The sequence below is a fragment of the Sander lucioperca genome, chromosome 12, assembly GCF_008315115.2.
Source record: "Sander lucioperca isolate FBNREF2018 chromosome 12, SLUC_FBN_1.2, whole genome shotgun sequence".
NCBI lineage: Eukaryota > Metazoa > Chordata > Actinopteri > Perciformes > Percidae > Sander > Sander lucioperca.
The window spans coordinates 2,381,096-2,408,934 of record NC_050184.1 but is presented as its reverse complement, the minus strand read 5'-3'; the positions used below and the strand labels follow the sequence as shown (position 1 = coordinate 2,408,934).

Sequence of the window (27,839 nt, the reverse complement as noted above, 5' to 3'; positions counted from 1 at the left end):
GTTTTTTTGGCAATGCATAAAATATCGACCATTCTGTAGTGTTTCTTTCTGTCCCTAAAAAAAAAGTTGATTTTATTCGGAGGCCGCTCCCTCGTTGAGCGGCTCTGGAGTTGCGTCGAGCGGCTCTGGAGTTGCGTCGAGCGGCTCTGGAGTTGCGTCGAGCGGCTCTGGAGTTGCGTCGAGCAGCTCGAACATATCGTCGATGACCTTCCACAGACAGCTCTCCAGAGGGAAGTCGTTGTCCACCAGGTTGACCAGGAAGTAGTTGTCGTGGATGTACTTGATGATCATCCGTGAAGGAGACTCGTCTTCGTAGAGCTTCGCCCACTGCTCGATCCACAGGGCGAAGGCCTCGTCCTGAGTGGAAACATGGGACAACGGTTAGAGACGGGCTAGTCCTAAAACCTGCGGGTGTCGAACACAATGTGCTTCTTGACAGCATTTTGTTACGCATTAATTTCCTGTTTAGTAATTTGACCTAATCTTAAAGGGTAACTACAGTTTTTTTCAACCTGGACCCTATGTTCCTATGTTTTTGTGTCTAAGTGACCGATGGGAACAACAATCTTTGACATTGGTCCAGTATTAAGTGAGATCGCTGCAGTTGGCAGCAACAAGCTACAATGTAAGTTAATAGGACAATTGTCCAGCTTGTATTTACCTTCACAAAAGTGCTTGTCTTGCCGCTGACAGACTCAGATTAATATTCTAAGTGTCTGACAACATTATGTAAAGGATCCCTACAGAGATAGACCTTTAAAACATCTTTGAGACCTTTCTTTTTAACCAGAAACAGCTCTGAAGTCGCTAGCGCTAAACCCACCAGACTCCATTTAAAAAAACATCCCTAAAGCCCTGAACATTAAGCAGGACATTCTCGGTCTTACCTTCCAATACATGAAGCTGTCTGGGTCCACTACGGTCGGCTGAACGATCTCCCTGCCAGGAAAGATCCCCCACGTCACAGCGTTAGGCTGCATGTCCGGGGCGTTGGTCAGGTTACGGCCCTGCACGCAAAATATTCAGCATGAATAATACGTATTCGCACACAGACACGGAATGACACGATGAATGATGTGCTTTTTGGCCGAACTTACGTGCACATTAACAATGTGGTAGTTGACACGGGGCTCATACTTCTTCAGTACTTTGAGGAGAGCGTTCACATTTTCACTGGATGTGAAGAACTCCAGATAGGCCTGTCGGAGGTAAAATACAACGGTTTAAAGCAGCGGACAAAATCACCCCGTTCCCTCACCAATCCATGGAAAACAGAGCTGCAAAGGTTCATCAATTAGTTGTCAACTATTAAATTAATCGCCAGGAAACCTGTAGGCTTGGTTTTGCAGATGTTGTTATTTTCTCGCTAGTCTATATCCACAACGTTCCACTTCCAGGATTGTTCAGGTGCCGCCAGAAATTCCACCGGATGTCCTTCATATCAGCCGGATGTCCGTCCCCTTCCTCTGTCTCTGTGTTGGCGTTCTAACCTCCGGTGGATTTGTGAGGACTATGGTTAACTGCTCCTCAGATCTCTGCAGGGTAAATCCAGACAGCTAGCTAGACTATCTGTCCTATCCGAGTTTTCTGTTGCACGACTAAAACTACTTTTGAACGTACACATGTTCCACCAAAACAAGTTCCTTCCTGAGGCTATTTTGCAGAGGCACCGTGGCTCTGTCCGGCGCTTAGCGCTGCCCAAAACGATTGTGATTGTTTTAAAGAAATGCCAATAAACCAGAGCACGTTTTTCTGCTGGAATGCTGGGTGGACTAGCCAGACCTTCCTCCACAGCGCTGTGGAGGAAGGTCTGGCAATGGGAGACTATTTTCTCGCCATTTTCGGGTCACATTCCTGCTTGAACATGTGTAGTTATTGGTTAGAAGCCTTTATTGGTAAGTTCTCACTGTAGAAAGTGCTGCTATACTCTGTTATAGAGCTGCAATGATTCGATTAATCCATTAGTTGTCAAAACTTCTCAGATTCCAGCTTCTTAAATGTGAATATGTTCTAGTTTCTTCTCTCCTGAACTGAATATCTTTGAGTTGTGGACAAATCAAGACATTTGAGGACGTCGTCTTGGGGCTTTCGGAAACACTGATCCACTTTTTTTCACCCTTTTTTTTGACATTTTAGAGACCGAACAACTAATCCATTCATCCAGAAAATAATCCACAGATTAAATCGACAATGAAAATAATCGTTAGTTGCAGCCCTTAATCCAAAAGGCACTAGACAGAAAGTCTTCCTACCTTTTGGAAGACGTAGCCTCCTGCAGGCCCCCAGCCGGCTATGGGATCTGTGGAGGGTTTTCCGTTGATGTTGGGCTGGGAGTTGATGGTGAGGACTCCTCGTCGGTTCACCTTCTCCAGCTCGTCCTTCAGCAGGTTGGTCTCCGGGGCCAGAGGCTCATCGTTCCACGGCAAACACATCACCTAGCAGAGGAAAAAACCTTAGGCCACGATCACACTTTTTATTTTACAAGAAAAAGTTAACTAGGGCATTTTTGTAGTACTGTATAATAAAAAGAAAAGCCAGGTTTTGCTTCCAAAAAGCAGCCAAGAGCATCTTTTGTTGCTGTAACAACCAGTCCCTCCAGGATTTTGCGATGTTGCGATCGCGCCAATTCACGCGAATTCAACCAATCACCGCGACTTTGGTGCGACTCGCAATTTTGACCAATCACCGCAACTTTTCCGCAAATTTGACCCATAGCCGGAGTTCCCAAGCAGTCCCACGTGCCAGACTTCCCGTCAGTATAATGTGACTCTGAGAGCCACTGACCAAGCGGGAGTGAGGGAGCGCTGGTTTCCGATATGAAGACGAGACTCGAACATCTCACATTTACCAACAAAACGTACAGCGAAAGACTGAGCCTTTTTGGTAAGGTTACTAGGAAAACTCAGCCCAGAGTAATTTTATTCTCCCCATAACAAGTTTCCTTTTTATTTTTAAAGAACTATACAAAAAAAAAAAAAAAACTTTAAATGTCTCCCGCAACTTCATTGCAACAAACATACAAAAGACATTGCAACTTTTATCGCAATTTTTTACAAAACCTCCCGCAAAATCAGGCATTTTGGTCCGCAACAATCTCATAAAAAGGCTGCGAAATCCTGGAGGGACTGAACAACAGCTGCTGCTACAGTATCAAAGTGGTCAAGCTAGCTAGAGAAAGAAGGGAGCGATCGGAGAGAGGGAGCGTTGCTTCTACTAACGTTAGATAAAACAAAGCGAGTTCCCTGAACAGGGAGCACAGAGCGGTGAAGTTTTCTTCTACATAGTCTATATCCATGACGTTCCACTTCCGGGATTGCTCCGTGCCGCCGGAAATTCAGTCAGATGTCCCGCTTTTCGGCTGGATGTCCGTCCCCTTCCTCTGTCTCTGTGTTGGCGTTCTAACCTCCGGTGGATTTGTGAGGACTATGGTTAACTGCTCCTCAGATCTCTGCAGGGTAAATCCAGACAGCTAGCTAGACTATCTGTCCAATCTGAGTTTTCTGTTGCACGACTAAAACTACTTTTGAACGTACACGTTCAACCAAAACTAGTTCCTTCCTGAGGCTATTTTGCAGAGGCACCTTGGCATTTCTTTAATTTAAACCAGAAATTAGAGAAATGCCAATAAACCAGAGCACCTTTTTCTCCCATCCCAGAATGCTGTGTGGACTAGCCAGACCCTCCTCCGCAGCGCTATGGAGGAGGGTCTGGCAATGCGAGACTAACTTCTACATAAATGAAGGTTGGTGTACAGATGTCAGTGTTAAGTAAATGCTAGTTGGAATCAATGGAAGTATGTTTCTAGGATAATCACCTTCCTCTCTCTGTATGTTGCCGTTCTCAAACTCTGTTCGTTTCGTAAACAACAACACACTTTTTGACTGTACAACAAGTCAGGCCTGCTTGGTTCTTTCAGGGAATGATTGGAAAGATTTACAAAGAATATGTTTAGGTCATTTCCTCTCTAACTGGGAGGTTTTGGAACTGATTGGTGGGATTGCTGTGGACGAAGTACACACAGAGATACACTGGTAAGAGCCAATGAGGTTTAACCATGTATCAGCTAATTTAAATAGCTCACGTTACTGTAACGTGTCAACAGTTAACTTCATTTAATATTGGATGTGGCGTTTTCTTTGCGGGGTGCAAATGTTCCACCAAAACAAGTTCCTTCCTGAGACTATTTAGCAGAGTAAGAGAGTGGAAATGCTGTAATTTCAAGAGAAAAAAAGTCCTGAAATTTTGCAAAAAACTTTTTACGGTTGTCTGATGTGGAAGAGTTTGTGTATTGTATGAGTTAGTTGGATGAAAATTAACAGAATATTAGCTGGCTAATATGATAAAATCATGCCTGGATTACTATTGTGAAGGTTACATTTCATTCTGTACAAACTCTGAACAAGGCCTCTCTCATCCGTTTTAATTTGCATCATAAATTGTAACACGTTTCTCGTTTATCTGCATGAAACAACCTTCAACCAATCCTCCTGATAACTCCTCTGTATCAAAAAAGAAAGTAAGGGAACGTTACCTCAACTTCGGTTTCGGAGGGGGGGGCTCAGCTTTTCTTAGACACAAGTAGGGGGGGCGCCAAGGAAAAAAGGTTGGGAACCACTTCCCTAAGGGATGTTGGGTGACGTTACTTCTTGATGTTCGAAGTATTGTCAAACAAAAACTGAGGCTAGCTCGCCCCTCCCTCCTCCTCCTCCCATCCCCTCCCCCTCCCTTCCGTGCTTCCTGAAACAGTCATGAACGCGCATTGTGAAAGTAGCCTACGTGCTAACGCTGCTACGGTGATGGCTCAACCAAATCCTCCTGGTCGGTTATTGGCTGGAAGACTGTTTGTTATGTTTGGTGGTGCAGGTTGGCGCAGTTTGTTTTTGTTGCCGTTTGTGGAGCCTGGGCTGTCTACAGAGACCACGTTTTTTTACAGTGTGTTCAGGGGACAGGCAGCTAGCAGATAGTGAGGAGATGTTTTTTACAGTGTGTTCAGGGGACAGGCAGCTAGCAGATAGTGAGGAGATGTTTTTTTACAGTGTGTTCAGGGGACAGGCAGCTAGCAGATAGTGAGGAGATGTTTTTTTACAGTGTGTTCAGGGGACAGGCAGCTAGCAGATAGTGAGGAGATGTTTTTTTACAGTGTGTTCAGGGGACAGGCAGCTAGCAGATAGTGAGATGTTTTTTACAGTGTGTTCAGGGGACAGGCAGCTAGCAGATAGTGAGATGTTTTTTACAGTGTGTTCAGGGGACAGGCAGCTAGCAGATAGTGAGATGTTTTTTACAGTGTGTTCAGGGGACAGGCAGCTAGCAGATAGTGAGGAGATGTTTTTTTACAGTGTGTTCAGGGGACAGACAGCTAGCAGATAGTGAGGAGATGTTTTTTTACAGTGTGTTCAGGGGACAGGCAGCTAGCAGATAGTGAGGAGATGTTTTTTACAGTGTGTTCAGGGGACAGGCAGCTAGCAGATAGTGAGATGTTTTTTACAGTGTGTTCAGGGGACAGGCAGCTAGCAGATAGTGAGGAGATGTTTGCTGTATGTGACAAAAAACGTCATAGCCTAAAAAATGCACAACAAGAAAGAAGTAAACCTGCCTGTTTGGAACGGGCTGATTGCTTGGCCTCCTGCATTGCTGCATGCAGCTTTCTCCAGATCCATTGTGACCCGAAATAACTCACAAAAGGACCCCAAAGCAACCCAACTGTATACTACTGGCTTACTGTGTACTTGTACTTCAGAGGAAAACATTGTACTACATTTAGCGGACAGAGAAATCTTTGTTGCAGATTCAGATTCTACTCACAAAATATTAAAATTTACAGCTCTCAGCAACTTACTACAATATAGCGTCTGGCTTTTGTTTCGGCAAAAATAATGCCTTTTTATTGAGTTTCATCTTAGCGAAATGCTCGGATTGAATTTAAACTGGACTTTTATTGTGAAGGGTAGACACAGAAGAAGTGAAGTCAACGTTATGCAAGTGTTTGTTTTCCTCAACCTTTTCCTCAACCTTTAATGTAGCTTTATTCACAGTTTCTTAAATCTGTAGCGTGTAGTTTCTCCCTCCTCCATGAGGAATTCTAATTAATGACAACAAAGCTGTCGGAGCGTCCACGATACAAGCCTTCAGTGCTTGCACAAGGTAATTGTCTTGACTTGATTTTCTGCGTGCGAAAGTCGCCGGACAACACAATCTTCTGAACATAGCCGTACTGAGAAATCCAGAGAGTTAGTGGAGCTGATAGTCTTAATTAGCTTTGTATTAACTCATTTGGCAATAGCTTGAATGTAACGGATGTTCATTAATATCAAAAAGTTACGCACTAAAGCTTTAATATCCAATATCCAACGCTGTCCAAACTGCTCCAAATTCCAAACCCAAGTTCATTGGGTACATATTTGACAGACAGACAGGGAGACAGACAGAGAGGGAGACAGACAGAGGGTCCTAGCTTTATAGCTCCTTTCTGTCTGTCTGTCTGTCTGTCTGCTAGGTACCCTGCTACACCCTGCTATGCCGTGCCCTGCTACGCCTGGGTTTGTCTGAGGTTTCTCCCTAAAAGGAAGTTCTTCCTCGCCACTGTCGCACAAAATGATTGCTCTTGGGGGAATTACTGGAATTGTTGGGTCTTTGTAAATTATAGAGTGTGGTCTAGACCTACTCTATCTGTAAAGTGTCTTGAGATAACTCTTGTTATGATTTGATACTATAAATAGAATTGAATTAGATGTTACTATCAGTCGTCTACATATCAGAAGCATTCAGCGTTCCGTCTCTAGTACCTTGTGTCCGCTGCGGTTTGGTTGGGCTGTGATGTAGCAGGTGAAGACCTCGTAGACGCTCTCTTCACTCATCAGCTCATCGCCCCACATCTTCAGCAGAGCGTCTTTAGACGACTTGCTCTTCAGGTAGAACAGGTAGTAGTCGTTCAGCTCGCCGAACGCTGGAGACGAGGAGTTTCCCCTGAAGACATCAACAACAGGACACCTTTTAGTTGTTTCACAGCAGGCTTTACGATTCTACACTAATGCAAAACAACATTTTTAGGAATGCATCTGACTATTTTTTCTTTCTTGGTCGATTAATCCGCCGATTATTTTCTCAGTTAGTTGTTTCTTCTATAAAATGTCAAAACATGGTGAAAAATGTGGATCAGTGTTTCCCAAAAGCCCAAGATGACGTTCTCAAATGTCTTGTTTTCTCCACAACTCAAAGATATTCAGTTTACGGTCACAGAGGAGAGAAGAAACTAGAACAATATTCACATTTAACAAGGTGACATCAGAGATGTTTGACTTTTACATAAAAAATTACTCAAACCGATTAATCGATTATCAAAATAGTTGGCGATTAATAAGGAAATGGACATTTAAGTTTTGTCATGTGCAATCGTACCATCGGCCGTTGGGGAACTCGTCCCAGTCCTGGGTTCTGTAGATGTAGCTCTTGGGCCGCGACGCCCAGAAGATGGGTCGAACATCTTCTACCTTCCGTTTGGGATGGGCGCTCACTGCCCAGGGAAGAGGCCGCCTGGCAAAAAACCCCCAAAAAAAACAAGCTCTGAAACTCTCTGAAATTGTTTTAACAAGATGGGTGACAGCTTTGTCTGGCAAGTTTTCTGTTAACGATGTGGCGCAACTTCTAGGCAAGACCCGCCCTTCAATAGCATTCACACGCTACTATTGGCCAGGCGTCCATGCTTACGCAAAGTAACCTGATATGACTTGTTCAAGTCCTATCCCCTGACCAGTCGGCTATCCTAACCTTAACCAACCAATCAGGCTGCTTCGTAGGGTGGGACTTGCCTACAAGTTCTGTGGGATCCATAATAACGCGGCATGGGGGGTATGGTGGAGTTAGCAAACATTAGCATTATAACATTATAACATGTCAGTTCATTTAAGCCTGGTCTTGCAAATTTAAATTAAGTTAACTGCTGATTTTTGTTGTTTTTATTCTTCACCTGCGAGCTAAATTGCACGCGGCTGTTGATTCGATAGCGATTGCTGAACGCCCTCGCCCACGTTTGTATTTGAGGTGCATTATTTACATGCTGAAGTAGTTACACTGCATTAAGATAATGTAACTAATAGTGGGGTTATTGTTATTTGCTACAGAATGTTTAGCCTATATGTCAAGATCAAAGTTGGCCTATATAGCAACTCAAAAAATACAGTTCAATCACAACAGAAAATAGGCCTCATTGTGTGTGAATAGAGGTGAATAAATATATTAGTTTGTGATGCAGCGAAGTGCCAGTTCCGTTTCACTGCTAAAAAAATCCTAAAGGAAACACTGGTCTTCCATAATACATCCATGGTCGGGACGCTCTCCTCCCAGCGAGTTGCGACGCAGTTTACGGCCCCACTGACGCGTGTTGTCAACATGACAACTAACAACAACTTTTCTAAGGTCTTGTATGTTTGCTCGTATCAGGTTAGATGTGACAGGAAATGAGGATGCAGTACTCCTATTATTGGTTTGTAGTCACATCACTCTGCTTTGATGAAATGTCGTATTCTGCCCACACGAGGATCCTGCAGGAAACGTGACTTTGTTTTGCTTTTTATCTTTTTTCAGCTAATTGCAAATTTCCTAAAACTCCACGACTACTTCTGACTTTTGCTCAAAGTGCCGGCGTGCTGTAAAGCAAGCGGAGCGACCGGGATGACTGACCTGGGGTCCTCTATCCACAGGCCCAGCTGGCGGAGCACCTCCATGGTGGCGACCTCTCGGTTCAGGGTGTAGAAGTGGAGCCCCGGTACCTTGCCGCTGTCCAGCAGCACGCGGCACATCTCCACCGCTTGTTTGATGCCGTAGTTACGGATGGCAGCGTCGTTGTCTTTGATAGGCTCGATGACTCTGGTGATCTCCTCCGGTACCTCGAGCTTTGACAGCTTAACGAGCTGACGCAGAGACTGGTAACCCTGGAGAGGAACACGTTAAAGTCCAGCTTTATCCCAGTGATTGATTGAAACCAGTGTTTCCCCCAGTGTATTGTAAGCCTGGTGGCCTAAGCCACTGGGAATTATTTTTAAGGGCCCTATCTTGCACCCGGCGCAGCACAGCGCAAAGCCCAACGCAATGTCTTTGCTAGTTTAAGACCGACGCAATTGTCAGTTTCCCGTCCAGCGCCCACGTCGTTTAAATAGCAAATGCACCTGCGCCCATCTGTGGCCCATGGGCGAGCTGGTCTTACAGGGAGGTGTGTTCAGGTGCATTCTGGGAATATTGCTATCTTTAAACAGCGGAAAAGGATTGTGCCATTGACCAACAAAAACCTGAGGCCTGTACTACGAAGCAAGATTTGCCGTTAACGAGGTAACTTCAGGTTCAACCCAGGGTTTTGTGTATCACGACGGTGGATCAGTTGTTTTTGGGTTAAATCGCCGTGGTAACTTATGCTGAACACCTAACCTGCTCGGGAGCAGGTTACGTTGGAGATTAGAGATCAACCGGTGTTAAAGCACCACCTACTGACCAATCAATACTCGACTGATAACGGCGTCACCGTTCTTAGAAGATCAGCTGGAGCTCGGTGGGCGGAGAGAGAGAGAGAGAGAGGTGCGCTCAGAAAAGTTAAAACATTTAGAGACCGACAACCCCGTTAAGATTCCCTGATTGGTATTTTTATGAAAGATATAGATTTTCAGCGGAGGGAATTACGTATAAGCTATTTGTCGGCTTCTTGAGCCGTGTGTTGCCAATGTGCACATCGGTTTGAATTATATTTTTATATTTTTTTATTTGCTCTCACAATCACTTAGCACTGCCAGGGTTGCAACTGAAATAATAAGCTAAAGCAACGACATTTTATGGAAAGGACAAGTGTAATTATGGTCAGATCTTGTGTCTGACTGATGGGGAAGTGATATTGATAAGCATTGTGATTTACGCATAACAGCGTCAGCTTTTTTTTTTGCCAGCTTTCCTTTCTGTTTTAGGAAGCAGCGACTGTGTTGCGTTTTGCCTGCTAAACCATGTTTGTGATCTTCATATTTATGTAGTATTACAGTTTGCTCTTCTTATGTAAAATATGCAGCTCTGGTAGACGTTTGCGATTGGTCATGCTGTGCAAACACCGCCTGATAGGTTGGATATTTCAGCATTCAGGTTTTCAAATGTATTTCATATCTTGTATGTAGTGTACTACACAAGAAGGTTAGTCTGGGGACAACCTTCACCCACAGGAATAGATTGGAATGTGTGAATCTATTAGGAGCATCGGCCTTAAAAGGTGTAGTTTGAAGTAACTGTTCCACTGAAATAGATAGCCTGGATTGTGTGAGGACAAAAAGTATAAAGGAGGAGTTATTTTGATGTTTGTTGAGACACTATGGGTACATGCTGTTAGGAGTGTGTACACATGGTTATCTCCCTTTCTCGGAGAGAAACCTTGGCATATACATTTGGTGCATGTCAACTGTTGACGTCGCTTTCATGAAAGTTTGTTTGTTTGTTGTGTGAATAAAGCTGCATTAGTCTGAACTCATTGGACTCAGCATTTGTTAAAGTCTTCCATCTCATTTCCAGATATTTCCCCATATTACCGCCTCTTTTATGTGAACGTGCCCGTTGCTAGATTGGGAAACCCTGGGTTGATTGAACTAGTTGTTAACCACCGTCGTGACACAGGTTATGCGGGACCGCGGTTGATAGGTTAGGTGAAGCCGGGTAACTGAAAGAAATCCAGGGCATGTTGATCTTGCTTATCCAGGATAACTGAAAAAGCGCAGCTTGACTTAGTGTGGTCCGCTCATCGCAGGTTAATCGGTTGCACGTTTGCCGAGCCAGGATGAGAAGGTGAAGCTATGTCAAGCCAGGTGTAGATAGCTGGGATAAGTGCACGCAGAGCATGAAATTGGCACCCGCCCACCCGCCAAATGCGGGTAACTTTTGTGATTGGCGGGTGAAACTGTCAATCTACCTGCCACGTTGGCGGGTAGCCAATGAGAATTGAGTGATTCAGACACCTAACTATCGGTAAGCAGGGTACGCCGTTGCTTACGGGCCTGGTCCAATCAGGGGCCCGCATCACTGGAAGACATTGATTGACAGCCGGGGCCCCCTATCGCATTTTCATTGCTCACACAATGCCAGCAGTCCCATGTGCAGCCACAAGCGGGAGTGAGAACGGGTAGAGTTAATTTCCTAGTTTCTGATATGAAGACGAGACGTGTGTGTGACTCGAACGTCTCACATTTACCAACAAAACATACAGCGAAAGACCGTGCAAAACATTTCAGACCGTCCTGCCAACCTGTATCCATTTTAACATCAATGTACGCTGTCAATGAAGCTGCTGTTGTTTCAATACTGTCGGCTCTCTGCAGCGGGCGGGGCTGCTCCGTTTCCCCCGCGACTGATGCGCGCGCGCGCACGCACGCACCTAAATTGAGGACAGCTACTCTCGTTATTGTAAGTGCAATGATAAGTTAAAGTCCAATAAGTACTTTATTAAACCGTATGAATGTGTGTCCCAGGCCAGGATAGGAAATTAACTAACAATGTAAAGATCAACAAGCCACTGATAGTGACAGATATGTTCATATTTGATTCATTCAATACATTCTTTTTTTGTGTCTTAAATCCACCAGCCTTTATCATATTATACCAACATTTGCAGCATCCTGAGCCTTTTTGGTAAAGTTCCTAATCTCAGCCTAGAGTAATTAATTAATAGTAATAAGTATTATTCTCCCCAAAACAAGTTTCCTTTTTATTATTTTTTTATTTTTAAGAACTATACAAAAAACATTCATGTGTTATGGTGCACATTCACCAGTGTTTTGTTGTTGTTGTTGTGGTGCGCGTAGGCTACTCCTGATTTTGTCATCTCATCTCTTATATGCAGTGGCGTAACGAGCCAACACCGGGCCCCTATGCAGGATTATCAAGGCGGGCCCCCCTACTACAGCACGTGATGACGGCGCAATGTCCACGAGTAGGCTACCATCAATAGGACAGGACAGGATCATAGAGACACAGCAATTCCTGTTTTTCACCTTTATGACACAAAAAAAAAACTGGCTGGTAAAAAGTCCCTGTGGCAGGTGGATGGTGGTCAAAAAAGTTAACTTCATGCCCTGAGTGCACGTCCACGGCTTTCTTAAATAGACCACGGTATCGATCACAGATTTACTGATGCAGAAATGTAAAAGACGTGTGCGGCATATGTTCCACCCGCTGAGCAGCAGCTTTTAATGGAAAATTACAAAGAGGTGAAACATATAATATGCAAAAAGGGAAATGCAGCTGTTGTTATCAGACAGAGAGAAAAAGCCCGACACACAATAGCAGACCGACTGAATCCGTATGGATTTTAAAAAAATCTACTTAATCACTCCACGTTTTTACAAAGTTGTACATTCTGTTTTAATTGCTTTAATATGCTTGTTTTATGTGTTGGTTTTATTGCTGTATATTTTTATATGCTAAATGTGCTGGTTTTACACTAAAGTGTCTTTGAGTAACCTGTAAACCACTATATCAATAAAATGTTTTATTATTTAGCCTACTTTGCCTTAAAAGTGAGCAGAGGGAATTAATGTTCCTCGGGAAATTTACCCTAAGGACCAGGCTTAATTTCCAACCCTTATTCATAATGAGAGAATATGTTTTACAACCATATGCACCAATCTCTATAAGCTGTCTTATTCTAAATGTTCATACAGAACAAACATGACTGGACAAAAACTAGAAAAAGAAGTGACTTCAATACACACTAAGCATATCTGTAAAACAATGTAGCCTATAATTCATATTTTTTTTCTCACTCCCAAGCTCGAAGATGACAAGTGACAGCACCAAAATAAAAAGATTAAGAAGCTTTGTGGCGTTCCAACACATTCTCACTCCCATCTGGTAAAATACGGACGTTTGGTCAGGTGCCATTGTCGTCGTTATTGACGCTAAAAGTCCCCTTTTAGAGTCTGCTGCACGGTGTGGGAGGATCCCCCTGCTAGCCTGCTCTGGAGCAGGCTAGCTGCAAAGAATAAATCTCCATGGTTACTTGGCTGGGTTTAACTCAACCTGCTTTTGTGCAACCAAGTCAAAGCTAAATTCATCCAGGATAACCTGAATATCCTGGCTTAATCCCTTATCCTGGTTTTCTGCAACAGGCCCCAGGCCTCTGATCTAAAGTCAATAACGCAGCATTTCATTGTTATTTTAAAAGGTCCCACGACATGGTGCTCTTTGGATGCTTTTATATAGACCTTAGTGGTCCCCTAATACTGTATCTGAAGTCTCTTTTATATAGACCTTAGTGGTCCCCTAATACTGTATCTGAAGTCTCTTTCCCGAAATTCAGCCTTGGTGCAGAATTACAGTCACTAGAGCCAGGTTAGCATAGGTTTATACGGCAACACGTTTCTAACCATTAAACAGAGTTTGAGATTCATAAAACTACATTCTCTAGGCCAATAGAACAATGCAGATAGGGAAAGTCAACAGAATAGATTGAGACTCACTGACTTTGGAAAGATCTTGCATTTACTCCACCTTCAGAATAAAATTAATAGATGAAATAAAATGATAAATTACAGCAGTTCAAAGAAACAAGCATTCACTGGTGCCATTATAACCACTTAAAACTAAGTGGACCTTCTTCTGTATGTACAGACACCTTATGCACAAATGAGTACACATGGAAAATATTCCATGAGGCAAGTGAAATACAAGAAAACAGTAGTGCTGCAGCTATCAATTATTTTAGTAATCAACCGATTAATCGGACAAGAAATACTTTTGCTTTACAGTAAACAGCAATAGCAAATCTACAAAAGAGAGGTTTACTTTTTTCGAAAAAGCAACCTTTTTTATTGCCTAAATTGCATACAATAACAGGGATAGATGCTAATATTTTTAAGCACAGGCCGCATGGGCCACCAAGCCCCTTATTCTGTTGCCAAAAGTACATTTTCGGTGGCCCAAATGTAAATATTATTCACCCCCTTCCCCTTCTTGCCTCTGGCTCTTTGCACTGGATATGCAAAAGAGCTGTTTACTAACCAGAGGGTAAATGTGACGGTACAAAGCTTACAGCAGGTCCATTCAACTACACTGTTCTGGGGGACACATTTTAAGAAGGCTAATATACTGAGTGAGGAGAAAGAATAAAGAATGCAGACATCACCGGCATGGTCCGGTGTGTGGCGTGGCGTGTCCGTTTATATTTCGGCTCCCATGTTAACAGGTTAGAGCAGGGGCGATTCTAGGATCAGACCTTTAGGGGGGCTCAGCCCCTAATGAGAATGTGACACGGATACAGTGCCTTGCAAAAGAAAAATCAGTAATTTGCTAAATCAGGAATCTCATTAGTCGATAATCTCTGAGCTAGCTACTGAAGAACAACGCCAGCTAATGTTTTTTGACACTATAAACACTATGATGGAACTAAACCTGACACTTTATAAGTCACAGTAATAACGACCAATTTGACACAATGTTTAACATTCAGCAATTTTAGTTGACATTTCAATTTGGGTAGCGCCATGAAATTACCAACTTCTTCTCTGTGGACTACCAACATTAAACTTCAAAACCGTCTCCCGCTCTCCCTCTGACAGATTAGATAGAGCCTCAGCTAAAGGCTGCAATTGTTTGTCCTCTAACAAGTTGGCAAACTCTAACTTAAAGCACTTTTTTTTAAATGAATTCTTTTTTTATTTAAATTTTTTTAATTTTCATATTTTTAGGGGGGCTGAGATGAAATTTAGGGGGGCTTGAGCCAAAATCGCCAATGGGTTAGAGCTTACACACCGCCTGCGTGACACGCGCGTCAACGCGTGCAAGCTAGAAATAGGACCAGCGCCTATTTTTCACGCTACACGCAACCGTGTTGGAAACGTTTCCAGACAAAATAGAATACGAAAAGATGTGTATATGTCATTTAGACACAAATACATATTAATAAATGACATGTTGATGTTTGAAAGTCTCGAGGTTTTGATATAAATGCAGATATATAAATGTAATAAAAAAAAAAAAATCGATTTTCTAATATTGCACCTGTCAATACAGAATGAAATATTCTGGAGCCTATTTTGCCGTCAATACTGCCGACGCCGTCTTTGCTGTAATCATCAGTATATATATTTATGTTTAACATGGTAATTCATTTTATCAATGGGAAACATCCATGTGTCCAGACAAGGCTAGCAGCAGCAGCGGCGCGTCACCGGCAATTTCCACTGGATGCGGAATTTCTGCGGAACGTCGGAGTCATTAGTTTTCCATTAAAGTCAGTGCGTGTATTTCCACTGACTGCAGAACGTCTGCCTCCCGACTCCGTCCCAGTTCCGTCAGTCCGCAGCCCTCCGGAGCAGATACGCAGAGCGTCCGGAGCACGCAGCCGTTCCGCAGCGGAGCCGGTCCGCAGACGTTCTGCATCCTGTGGAAATCCACGGTCAGACACCTTCCTGGCGTGTAAAGACAGAGAAAAATCCACGCAGCCGCCACATAACTGACACGCAACAGAAACGCCACGCTCATGCCAGTGTGTAACCGGCCTAAGTTTACAGAAATGTCAAGATTAGTAGCAAACTAATAATCAGTTAGACTACAAACCGACAGCTCTCGTTTTAGCTTGTTGGTAAAACATGGCTATTTGCAGAGTAGCATGCTGTAGGATAGTTGTGTAAAACAGCGCGGTGGATGAGAGCAGCAGCCGTTAGTTATCTACCTTGTGTCGGGGTCGCTCCATGGAATGGATGAGCAGACTGGATGTTTTCTACTGAGGTGATGTAGTAGCATGTTTGCAGCTTAAAATGATCCCAAACTTTCTGTCGTTTTCTCTCCCCTGTCTCTTCTCTTAACCCCTCGCTATATTCACTAGGCTCGTTCGAGATGAAATGCGCCTGTAAAGTGGACGAGAGCAGCCGGGGGGCGGTGACAAAAATCCGCTGTCAAGTCGGACAGTTTCCAGCCATAGACAGTATATAAACAGCCGATACCAGCAGCCTTCAGGCTGAACAGGAAGTGACAGAAACACTATGGTCCGATTCCGATTTAATAAAATGTTATCAGACCCATATATCAGCTCCTATACAGTCTCCAGTTGTTTTAATTATGACAGAGTGGCTGTTAAAATGCTCTACATGCGATCTGTTGCTGATTTTAATTAACAACAGACTGTAGATCAGGGGTCACCAACCTTTTAGAAACTGAGAGCTACTTCATGGGTACTGAGTCATACGAAGGGCTACCAGTTTGATACACTCTTCTGAAATAACTAATTTGCTCAGTTTGCCTTTAGTTATATATGATTATTAATGATTAATGATACTCATCTATGTGAAGACACTGATCATGTTAATGATTTTTCACAATAATTATCAACAATGACTTAACAAGGTGGGAAACAGATAATATCAATATTCAATTTTCATTTTTAGAACAGGCCTGAGGGCTACTCATGTGGTCCTTGGGGGCTACCTGGTGCCCGCGGGCACCATGTTGGTGACCCCTGCTGTAGATGATCCGTATCCCCATCTGAACAGATTTAGTCTCTCTGACTTCTAAACGTCGCCAAAATCAATAAAAAGTTTACATAAAACGTTATCATGTTGAGTCGATTGTGAACCAATCAGCTGTTAGATCAGCTGAGAGGCCGGCGTTTCCCAGCATGCTTGGAGTCCGCCTGGGTCTTGCGGTGGAGAGCATAGACAGTATATAAGAATGGACCAACAGATCCCGTGCCTCTGGACGGAGACCAGTGAAGGCCGTTAGAAGCACTTTTCCGGTGAGCGCTGAGCGTTACTGAGCAGCCTCCAACTGAGAGAGACGACGTAAATGTGACGTGAGCAACGTGTCTGAAAGTTGGAAGTCTTCTGGTAGCTGTGCCAAGAGAAATCTCAATCATTCCCAATCTAGCAGAGACGGAGAGCGTAGGTATATGTAAGGAGATAACATAGACACAGGCTAATTATTGCTAACTAAAATGCTAGTTAACATTAGTAATTAAACTTAAACAGCTAATGGAAGTCCAAACTGCCTGCGAGCTTCTCCTGTACTATACGGTAATTCCTCTACTATGCGACAGTAAGTCCCGTGGTTATGACACAATCGTTAGCCTATTTTTATAAAAACGTCTGCTACGGAGCCATAACGTGAGGTACAAGGTAATGGAGCCTTTTATACATTGTCGTGTTTCTTTAGAAATAAACAATGGACAAATAAAGTCTTTAAACTCTTCAGATGTAAAGTCGTTCGCTGTCAAAGTGACGTCAAAATGAATGGCAGTCAATGGGATGCTAACGGGGGGTGATGGCTTTGTAGCATCAAAATGGCGCCATAGGAGATTCGAGCTCTGAAGCGAAGCTTACCCCCTTGGTGGAGAGCAACTACAGCGCCTGGCTCTAAAAACTGCGGCCGCCTTGATCTCGTGAGGTTATCGTTGCTCACGTGTGCATGACGTCAGAGCAAGTCGGGATCAAGTCGGACACAAATCTAACCAGCATGCATTGGGCGGCGATCGCCGGTGATCAATTCTGCGCAGATCTGGCTCATCTCGAACGAGCCTATTGTCTTCCTTCATTTTGTAATCTGCGCCGTCAGTCCCGCCCTTCAATAGCATTTATTGGCCAGGCGTCCATGCTTACGCAAGGTAACGTAACTCCATTGGTACAGGGCCTATCATAACCTTAACCACTCGGGCGTGGGATTCTTAAACTTGCACGCGGCGATGGATATAATATCACACGAACTTTACAAGATCAACTTAAATTGACAACTCATAGTTTGCAAAAAAATAATTCAAAAAATTAATACCTCGTAAAATGGCGATTAATACCTTATGCCTTTTAATGGCCTTCATTTTTACTAATTTCATTTTACTACCTTTTAATACTTTTTAAAACCCTGCGGACACCCTGATAATAGCAATGCGCCAAGGTCCAAACGCGCCTGGCTTTTAAAGGGAATGGGAGATGATCTCTGATTGGTTTATTGCATGTTACGCCCAAAACACACCTCTGATTGAGGACCATGAGCCCGGCGCACGGACCCTTTTTTCCACCGCTAAAAAGTCCAAAAGTGGATTTGTTCATCCCCTAAATGTACCTGCGCTTAGACCGGTAAAATAGGGCCCTTAATGTATGAAGTTGTTTTTTTTTTAAATGTAAGTTTTTTACGGCTCCGTTGGAAACTTAGACATAGTAATATTTTCAAATCTCCAGTTAGCTTTTAGCATTTACTTAATGTAGGGCCATATTTAAGCTATAGTGTGTAGTTTTGGTCGCCTCCCATGAGGAATTACAACACAAAGTAATGACAACAACACTGTTGGCGCATCCGCATGATACAAGCCTTTCTCAGAACGAGTTTCCCAGTGTGATTCCCTCAGCACTCAACCTGTGACTTCTTCATGATAATAACTTAACTTGTTTGTGGAGGCAGCAGTGAGTTACCTGAATGGGGAAGATTCCCGGTAGGATGGGACACGTGATACCAATCGCCCTGCAGTCGTCCAGGAACTTGAGGAACGTGTCTGCCCTGAAGAACAACTGGGTGATGATGAAGTCTGCTCCAGCGTCCACCTTCTCCTTCAGGTGTCTGAGATCCTCCTCGTAGCTCTCTGCCTCGGGGTGGCCTGTAGGGTACCCTGCACATACACACATATTTAAAATCACTGACTGATACTTCAAACAGAGAGAGGCGAAGTCCCTCCCCTTTCGGTGGACCAACCATGGGACCTTATTTCGGAGACGATATGTACAGTAGTGAACGGGGAGAGATGAATTATTTTTCGATCCTGTTTTAATTGAGCCAAGTGAAGAAAGTCTCAGTTTGTCGTAAAACTGTTGAAGTATCAGACTGTGAAAATACGTCATCAGAAAGACTACACACTTCTGAGTCTCCAAGTGGCGTCTCTCTGAAGCTACGATATCTGTGTTTGGTACCGGGATACCAGGATTAGGGCTGCAACTAACGATTATTTTCATAGTCGATTAATCTGTCGATTATTTTCTCGATTAATCGATTAGTTGTTTGATCTATAAAAATGTCAAAACATGGTGAAAAATGTGGATCAGTGTTTCCCAAAGCCTAAGAGGACGTCCTCAAATGTCTTGTTTTGTCCAAAACTCAAAAGATATTCAGTTTACTGTCACAGAGGAGAGAAGAAACTAGAAGATATTCACATTTAACAAGCTGGAATCAGAGAAATCTGATTTTTTTAAATAAAAAAAATGACTCAAACAATCGATTATCAAAATAGTTGGCGATTAATTTAATAGTTGACAACTAATCGATTAATCGATTCATCGTTGCACCTCTAACCGGGATGTAACGTTACTCACACGAGCAGCAGATCTCGCTCATTTTTTCTCCTCCCGGCTGATAAAACTTCACTTGATAAAACACATCAGGTAAGATAACGTTACATGTGTTGTGGAACAGAGCTAAGCTAGCTAGCTAGCTAGCAAAGTGACGTATATTGTGCGAGGCATGTAGGGAATTATGTCTAAAATAAGGACCTAAGGCCTGTCAAATCTGACTCCAATTTATTAATTCCCGCGCCTTCTTACTTCGGACTTAAGTTTACAAGAACGCAAGGATCAATCTGAGACGAAGGTCAGTTAAGCTAAGTTTGCTGAAGTCCAGTTCAAACACACGTGTGGGTACACAAAACAGATCCTAAGTATCCCTGACCGCAGACAACGTATATGGGGTTCATTCCTGGACTTATACGGCACTCAAAGCTTAAGCTAACTTTCTGTGTGTCCCGCGTCTAAAGGTGCTGACACACCAAAAAGACGGCCGACCGTCGGCAGAAAAGCCAGTCGAACTGATCAGTCGGGTCCCCGAGGTCCAAAAAGTGCCTCAGAACACACCGAAGAAACGCCGACTTGAGCGTACGCTCTGCGCGTGCGCGAAACATAATACGCCTCCATAGCAGCAGGCGGCGCTGCTCTGTATTGTTTCCATTAACAGTCCGATTGTTTCCTAGAAAATGAAAACCGGCAGCTGATTGGATGAACGCGTCACGTGGGTCTTTTTTCTCCGGAAATTCACAGCCAGACTGTCATGGCGGCTCATTCAGAATACGATCTCATATTGTACTAAAATAGTTCACCGAAACGTGTTTCTGAAAACATTTTAAGAGAGAAATAGGCCGTACAGTTGCTGAATTTGTCTTCGTTTCAGATTGACAAAGGTCCGTTTAAAAGATTTGTCAGATTTTGAGCGGCTCATCCGCTCCCCATTTCCAGGTGAGTCCCGACTGCCCTGTCTCTGACTGAGCATGTCAGGTCGGCCCAAATGAAGGCCGACGGCTCCTCCTCCGGACGACGGCACGGAACACACCGAACAGACTCGAGTCACCGACCTCGCCAGGCGGTCCGACGCCCGATTACCGGCTTGGTGTGTCTCCTCTCTAATACACACTCAGATTCCTGAACTTATAAGGTAATCAGCTTGAGCTAACTAACTGTGTGCTCCCAAGTCTATGCATTATACAGGGGACACAACTTTCATACTGAGAATAACCCATCTATACTATAGAAATATTTCTACAGGCGAGAGATAAGAGAAGATAGACTTCATTGATCCCACACTGGGGAAATTCCCTTGTTACAGCAGCTCAGAAAAATTCAAACACACACACACAAAAAAAGAGAAATACACAATCTGGAGGCTGAAAACATACCGGCAACGCAGATGTCAAAGTAGTCATCAAACTCAGATCGGATGTGTTTAACGAGGTCGGTGGCGTAGTTGAAGCCTCCCTCCTCTTCCTCCCAGTCGGCTCCCACTGGGTCTGTGGAGATATTACAACATCACACCTTATAGCTGGTCGACATACATTACTATGACGATCTCCAGAGCTATACTCTAATTTCCCACTCCAATGTGGAAACATCACATTATTTGATACTAACCAATCAGCAGGAGCGAAGTAGAGAGCTGCAAAGATTAGTCGATTCATGGATTAGTTGCCAACTATTAAATTAATCGCCAACTTTTTTGGCATATTTAGTATATACATAAATCAAATTCTTTGATTGTAGCTTGTTGAATGTGCGTGTGTGGACAAAACAAGACACTGATCCACAATTTCTGACATTTTAGAGACAAAACAACTAATCCATTCATCCAGAAAATAATCAGCGGATTAATCAACAATGAAAATAATCTTTAGTTGCAGCCCTAAAAATGTTGTTTTGCATTAGTGTAGAATGGTGAAGTTGTCAAACAACTAAAAGGTGTCCTGCTGTTGATGTCTTCAGGGGAAACTCCTCGTCTCCAGCGTTCGGCGAGCTGAGCGACTACTACCTGTTCTACCGGAATATTTTCTAGTTTCTTCTCTCCTCTGTGACAGTAAACAGAATATCTTTGAGTTGTGGACATTATGAGGGCTTTGTCGTCTTATTTCTAATATAAAATGTCAAAATAAATGTGTTTCCCAAAGCCCAAGATGACGTCCTCAAATGTCTTGTTTTGTCCACAACTCAAAAGATATTCAGTTTGCTGTCACAGAGGAGAGAAGAAACTAGAAGATATTCACATTTACCAAGCTGACATCAGAGAAGTTTGACTTTTTCCTCATAAAAACATGACTCAAACCGATTATCAAAATAGTTGGCAATTAATTTAATAGTAGATAATCCACAGCACTGTGGGGGCAGTTCTGGCTAGTCCACACAACATTCCTGAATGGGAGAAAAACGTGCTCTGGTTTATTGGCATTTCTTTAAACCAATCACAATCGCCTTGGGCGGCGCTAAGTGCCACGGTGCCTCTGCAAAATAGCCTCTGGAAGGAACTTGTTTTGGTGGAACATGTGTACGTTCAAAAGTTGTTTTAGTCGTGCAACAGAAAACTCAGATTGGACAGATAGTCTAGCTAGCTGTCTGGATTTACCCTGCAGAGATCTGAGGAGCAGTTAACCATAGTCCTCACAAATCCACCAGAGGTTAGAACACCAACACCAAGAAAGAGGAAGGTAACAGCCATCCGGCCTAAAAAGAGGGACATCCGGCGGAATTTCTGGCGGTAACGCAGCAATCCGGGAAATGAAACGTGGTTGATATAGACTAGTTGACAAGCTCTACAACCTCTCATGTAGTTAAGAATGTGAACAGATCTGTCCTACCTCCCCTCAGGGCCATGATGTTTTTGAGGCCCAGGTGCTTTGCTTTGGCCAGGTAGCCGCTGATCTTCTCTTTGGTCTGGTTGCAGCAGGTCAGGTGGAGGATGCTCTCCAGGCCGCAGTAATTCACCGCTGTGCTGGCAATCATCAGAGACGAGGTTTCCTTGTCCGAGCCCGGGTCCCCTGCTGGGTGCCAGGTGATGTCGATAAACAGGGGCCCTCCGGTGCCCATACGGTCAAATCTGCAGCAAAATCACACGCTTAGAAGAATTAGTCCGGCTGTTGCTTATAGACAATTCTTCCGTGGTTAATTATAATGCTCTGAGACTATCTTTGTACTTTCAGTCACCTTCTTTTCAAATCTAAAGGTGTGTGTCCATTGTCAACGTCATTTTCCCGCTTCCCATTCATTTCTATGTGAGCAGCCGTGCAATGCATTCTGGTTGCGTCGCGGGGACTTTGGAGAAGCGGGGCGTCGAGTTGCCCGCTCCTCGTTTGCACAAAGTTGAATTCAGCCAACTTTTTGCAAATGAGGAGCAGTCTGCTCGGCTCGCCGCGTCTCTAAAGCTGACGAAAATCTTTTAAACTGACCGTTGTCGATCTGAATTGAAGACGCGTTCTCACTCAATACTGGACTTCAGATTTCAAAAGATTTCAAAGATTTTGAAACTGCTTCACTCGTTTGAAAGCCATGATGTCTCTCTCTTTCTCTCATGGGTGGGCCAAATTCTCTGGGTGGACAAAGCAGAGAAAGGGGAGGTAACCTTTCCCCTTATGACGTCATAAAGGGAAGATTCCAGATCGATCCATCTGAGCTTTCATTTTCTCAAAGGCAGAGCAGGATACCCAGGGCTCGGTTTACACCTATCACCATTTCTAGCCACTGGGGGACCATAGGCAGGCTGGGGGAACTCATATTAATGTTAAAAAACCTCATAAAGTGAAATTTTCATGCCATGGGACCTTTTAAAGAAAGAAAAGAAGCAGTTTACTGCGGTGCTGCTATGACGACCAAACACGCTGAGGCGGTACTAAAATCTTACACAACTTATTCGGCAAAGCTGTTTCCATCTCCCATTTTGCGCTTTAATTCTTTTTCGAAAAAGGCAAAAACCACCTCAAGTGAGAGTAAAAACTTCTTTCGAATTTTACCGTTTCCATCAACATTTTCTAATGCGATACTTCAAAATGCACATAAACATACGTTGATGGAAACACAGCTAGTGTTAACAAACGCAATATTCCATTTAAATCCAGTTTGATTCTACGTGCCTTGAGATGAGGTTCACAGCTCCGCTGGCTGTGCGCGGGGGAAAGAACTCCAGCGAGAACCAGCGGTCCCCGGACTCCATCCTTCTCCGCATCTTGTCCCGCAGACGGTCGGACCGGTCCACGTCCAGCACCGGCGTGGAACTCCGCGAGCTCTCCTTGGAGCTCTCGCTGCTGTTGCTGGCTCCGCTGGAGTCGCTCTTGCATGACTGCCAGCTACCGTCCCCGCGCTGAACCTGGTTCACCATGATGGCAAATTAACGTATACTGAGAAAAAGAGAAGAATACACAAAAACAAAAATCTTTCTCACTCTCTTAGGTCAAATAACTTTTGATCTTGAGCGATACCAGACCACACCCTTATTTAAAAGTGTGTCATATATTTGGTTACGACTTCAAAGAAACTACTGACAACATGTATTATCTTTGTGGTATTAACCCTTGTGTTGTCTTCCCATTAACCGTGCAACTTTTTGTTTTTCTGGGCCAAAATATAAACTTTTTTTTTTTTTAACATTTTTGGGCGTCTTTTTCGATCACTTTTGTTGCTTTTCCACTGATGTTTTGGTCACTTTTTTCAAAGTTTTTGTCACTTTTCTCAAAGTTTTTTTTCCCACGTTTTTGAAGCTTTTTCTGACACTTTTATCATTTTTTTTTCAATGTTCTTTTATAAAAAAATGTTTTCAAATGCTATAAAATTGAATAAAACTTGCAAAGAGCGTTGTAGGGAGCCATCCACATTATTTCTTTTGAAAATTTGGTATAGAAACTTTTTGAAAATAGGCCAAATTTGAGGAGGGTTAATTGGTAAATATCATATTCATGAATCCAAATTTCAAATATCCAAACCATGCTTTAAGGCCTCTGGACACCCACACAGGTGTTTTCAGATATTCTGGCTGATTAGACTCTGCTCAGGTTGGAGATGGGCCGGAGCTTTGATGGGAACTTATTATAAAGTCACAAATACTCCAAACAGTGTCCTTAATTAATTGTGAACCTGCTAAACCACCTGTGCTACCCTAACCCTACCCATAACCCTAAGATGTCTCAAATAAGACCCTCATCATTTGGGACACTTAGTTTTTGGAAAATAATTTGGGACACTAAACTGCACGTAAGCCCTAAAGGTAATCTTCCATCCAACTCACTTTGGTTTTGTTAAATGTCCGCGGCGGAATTATCCAGATCCTTTACTTAAGTAAAAGTACTAATACCGCGAAAGTGGCTCAAGTAAAGTACAAGTACCTCAACATTTGTACTTAAGTACAGTAGCTACTGGAGTAAATGTACTTAGTTACATTCCACCGCTGTTTGATGTAAGTGATGCTTGAGAGAATATCAATATTTACCTGGAGATCATCATGTCTGTCGGGTGTTTACATTTGCAAAATAAGTCAACTGAATCCTGCTTTAATGGGAACTTATTATAAAGTCACAAAATTCTTTCTACCAATAAGAATTATAAAGCTGTCATTTGTCCCGCCCTAACCGGTGCAACAGCACTAACAGGAGACTCAGGAAGATGTCAATGAATCAGTCTCACCACACCCACACGGTCCTGGGAAGAGGCCCAATCAGCCACATTAACTGAAAACACCTGTGTGGGTGTTCAGGGCCTTTAAGTGTTTCTCAAACGGGGGTGCGTGTCCCACGTAGGCTATGTGTCCCATGTAGGCTAAGTGTCCCATGTAGCCTATGTGTCCCATGTAGGCTATGTGTCCCATGTAGGCTAAGTGTCCCACGTAGGCTATGTGTCCCATGTAGCCTATGTGTCCCATGTAGGCTATGTGTCCCATGTAGGCTATGTGTCCCACGTAGGCTATGTGTCCCACGTAGCCTATGTGTCCCACGTAGCCTATGTGTCCCATGTAGCCTATGTGTCCCATGTAGGCTATGTGTCCCATGTAGGCTATGTGTCCCATGTAGCCTATGTGTCCCATGTAGGCTATGTGTCCCATGTAGGCTATGTGTCCCATGTAGGCTAAGTGTCCCACTTTGGCTAAGTGTCCCACGTAGCCTATGTGTCCCATGTAGGCTATGTGTCCCATGTAGGCTAAGTGTCCCACGTAGGCTAAGTGTCCCACGTAGGCTAAGTGTCCCATGTAGGCTAAGTGTCCCATGTAGGTGTAACTATATTATTTTTTGGATGTACAGCGTCATACAGAATGAATAAAAAGTTGTACTATTCAAGCTTTTAATCCATTCAGAATTGAATTTCCGAATTATTTTGAGTCTATACAAAGTATTAATATTAAGAAAAGTATTTATATACAAGATTTTCTTTAACCTTCCTGTTGTCCTCGGGTCAAATTGACCCGTTTTCAAAGTTTCTACATTTTTTCTTCTACGAATTTGGGTTTCTTTTAACCATATTGGCCAGAAGTAACAGCGATGGTTCCATTCAAAACACTCTTCACAAGTCAAATTAAGGATCAGTGCACTACTATAGTTGACTTTTGGGTGTTTTATTAAATTTTTTTAGCATTATTCTGACTAAACTTTGACAGTCTGTGTTTATCCATAAACATCCCCTGGCCTTAACTATTAGTCAAAATAATGTATACTTTCTATGGGTGTAAGAAAAAAATCGATACACTTGAGTATCGCGATATTTTATTTAGCAATACTATATCTATTATACCTATTTGTTTAGTTTACGTGCAAAAATATTCATGTAAGACAGTGGTTCACGTTTATGTTGTGTTTAAACCCCCTACCACTAGATGGCTATGCTGAGACGCACCACTAGTGTCCTTGCCTAGCAGTGCCTAACAGTGCCTAGCAGTGCCTAGCAGTGCCTGACAGTGCCTAGCAGGGCCTAACAGTGCCCGACAGTGCCTAGCAGTGCCTAACAGTACCTAGCAGTGCCTAGCAGTGCCTAACAGTACCTAACAGTGCCTGACTTTTTGCTAGAAGCTAACAACGTAGCTATGGCTGAACTTTGGCCTACTTTAGCATATAAACATTAGCTCACTAAGAACCTGTGAACCACAATCCCAAACTGGCAGTTTGATTTTCTGTGTACTGAATTGTTTACCTAAAGTAAACTTCTTTGACTTTTATGCACAAAACCATTCTTTTTTAAATATTAGTTTTTCTAAAATTATACTCGCCAGATTCTTGCCAATACGCAGCCCTAATAAAACTCAACAATTAGATATAATTTCCAATAGGCTAAACGTGGTTTATTGATTATAAATTTAAAAACAAAATGAGTGTGAAAATGAGGTCATTAGTTGGTGTTTGTGTATACTGGGTAGTGGTGGAAAAGGCACCGAAAACGTTGAAAACTGCTACAAAACATTGAAAAAAAAACGTCGAAAATTGACAAAAACGTTTAAAAAAAGTGTTAATTTTCTATTTTGACATGAAAGGTGATTACATAGCCTACTTTTCAATTCAAATTTTTACATTACATTTGTTTACCTTCTTTTTTTTTCTTATTGTGTATTTAAGTACTTTCTTCTTAAGTGCAGATATGTTATGTCATCATGTAAGATTGCAATGTTCCTTGTAAGGATAATAACTGCTTTGTATATATATATATATATTATTTTTTTATACATTTTTTTAAAAGTCTGATGCCAACTGTTCTACGATTGTTTGTGTCACACGTTTGTGAGAATTTGCCAATAAAGTTGCGAAATAAAATAAACAATTCTCAACTGAATTCGCAGTACTTGAAGAAGATTATGGGGGCGAGTTTATATTAAAGTTATATTCGTTTAAATCCTGCTTGCAGTCTTAATTTATGCACAAGAGACTACACATGCCTCCGCCCCACACACCATGCTTTGCTGCAAAGATTAGCTAGAAACCGGCTGATCTGTGACGTTAATACATGTCGGTAAAATAACCTTTAGCTCCCAAAATACAGAGCGACACGAGCCGCTCGATGTATACCCAGGTAATTAACATAGCAGTAGTAGTAGAGCATGCTAACGTTACATTACATTACATAACAACGGCCTGCTAGCACCCTGGGCTGCGCACAGCTAACGTTAACTACGTCCCTCATGACATGGGTTGTTTTTTTATTTTTATTTTTTTATTTTGGAGCAAAACTTTATTGAAAGTTATTTACAGACAAAATGCCCCATGAGATGTTGCATTGGTTGTTAATTTAGCCGTAAATAGAAATAACGTAACGTAACGTTAACTCAGGCTACACTCTACCACACTGCACTTAATGCTAAAACCAGTTTGTTTACGCTGAGAAAAAACAACAACAGAAAAGACAACAAAGCCTCTCCCACCTTCCCCAGCGTTTTGTCGTTGCGGTGTCCCCGACGGTCTTCCATCCAGGGCACAATATGGACAGAATATTAACTGCTGCAGCGCGTGGGACACATGCATGTATGATAAGAAGGTGGCACCATATGTGTAAAAGGGTGGGACCATGGAGGGTTGGACTATTCAGATGTATAATAAGAACTGACCGCAGTCTGTCAAGCGAACACAACCACACAACCCA

The 27,839-nt window shown here is 42.9% G+C and overlaps 1 protein-coding gene across 1 annotated transcript; it reads right to left on the bottom strand.

Moving 5' to 3' along the window:
- Nucleotides 1-27,839, bottom strand: mthfr (methylenetetrahydrofolate reductase (NAD(P)H)). The gene is made up of 12 exons (XM_031311805.2): nucleotides 27,622-27,839; nucleotides 23,366-23,629; nucleotides 22,097-22,335; nucleotides 20,651-20,761; nucleotides 18,411-18,604; nucleotides 8,677-8,927; nucleotides 7,396-7,530; nucleotides 6,783-6,963; nucleotides 2,253-2,435; nucleotides 1,098-1,199; nucleotides 888-1,007; nucleotides 1-357 (listed from the first exon to the last, which is right to left on the bottom strand). Exons 2-12 carry the CDS (start codon nucleotides 23,608-23,610, stop codon nucleotides 73-75), a joined length of 2,046 nt encoding a protein of 681 aa, XP_031167665.1. The 5' UTR covers nucleotides 23,611-23,629; nucleotides 27,622-27,839; the 3' UTR covers nucleotides 1-72.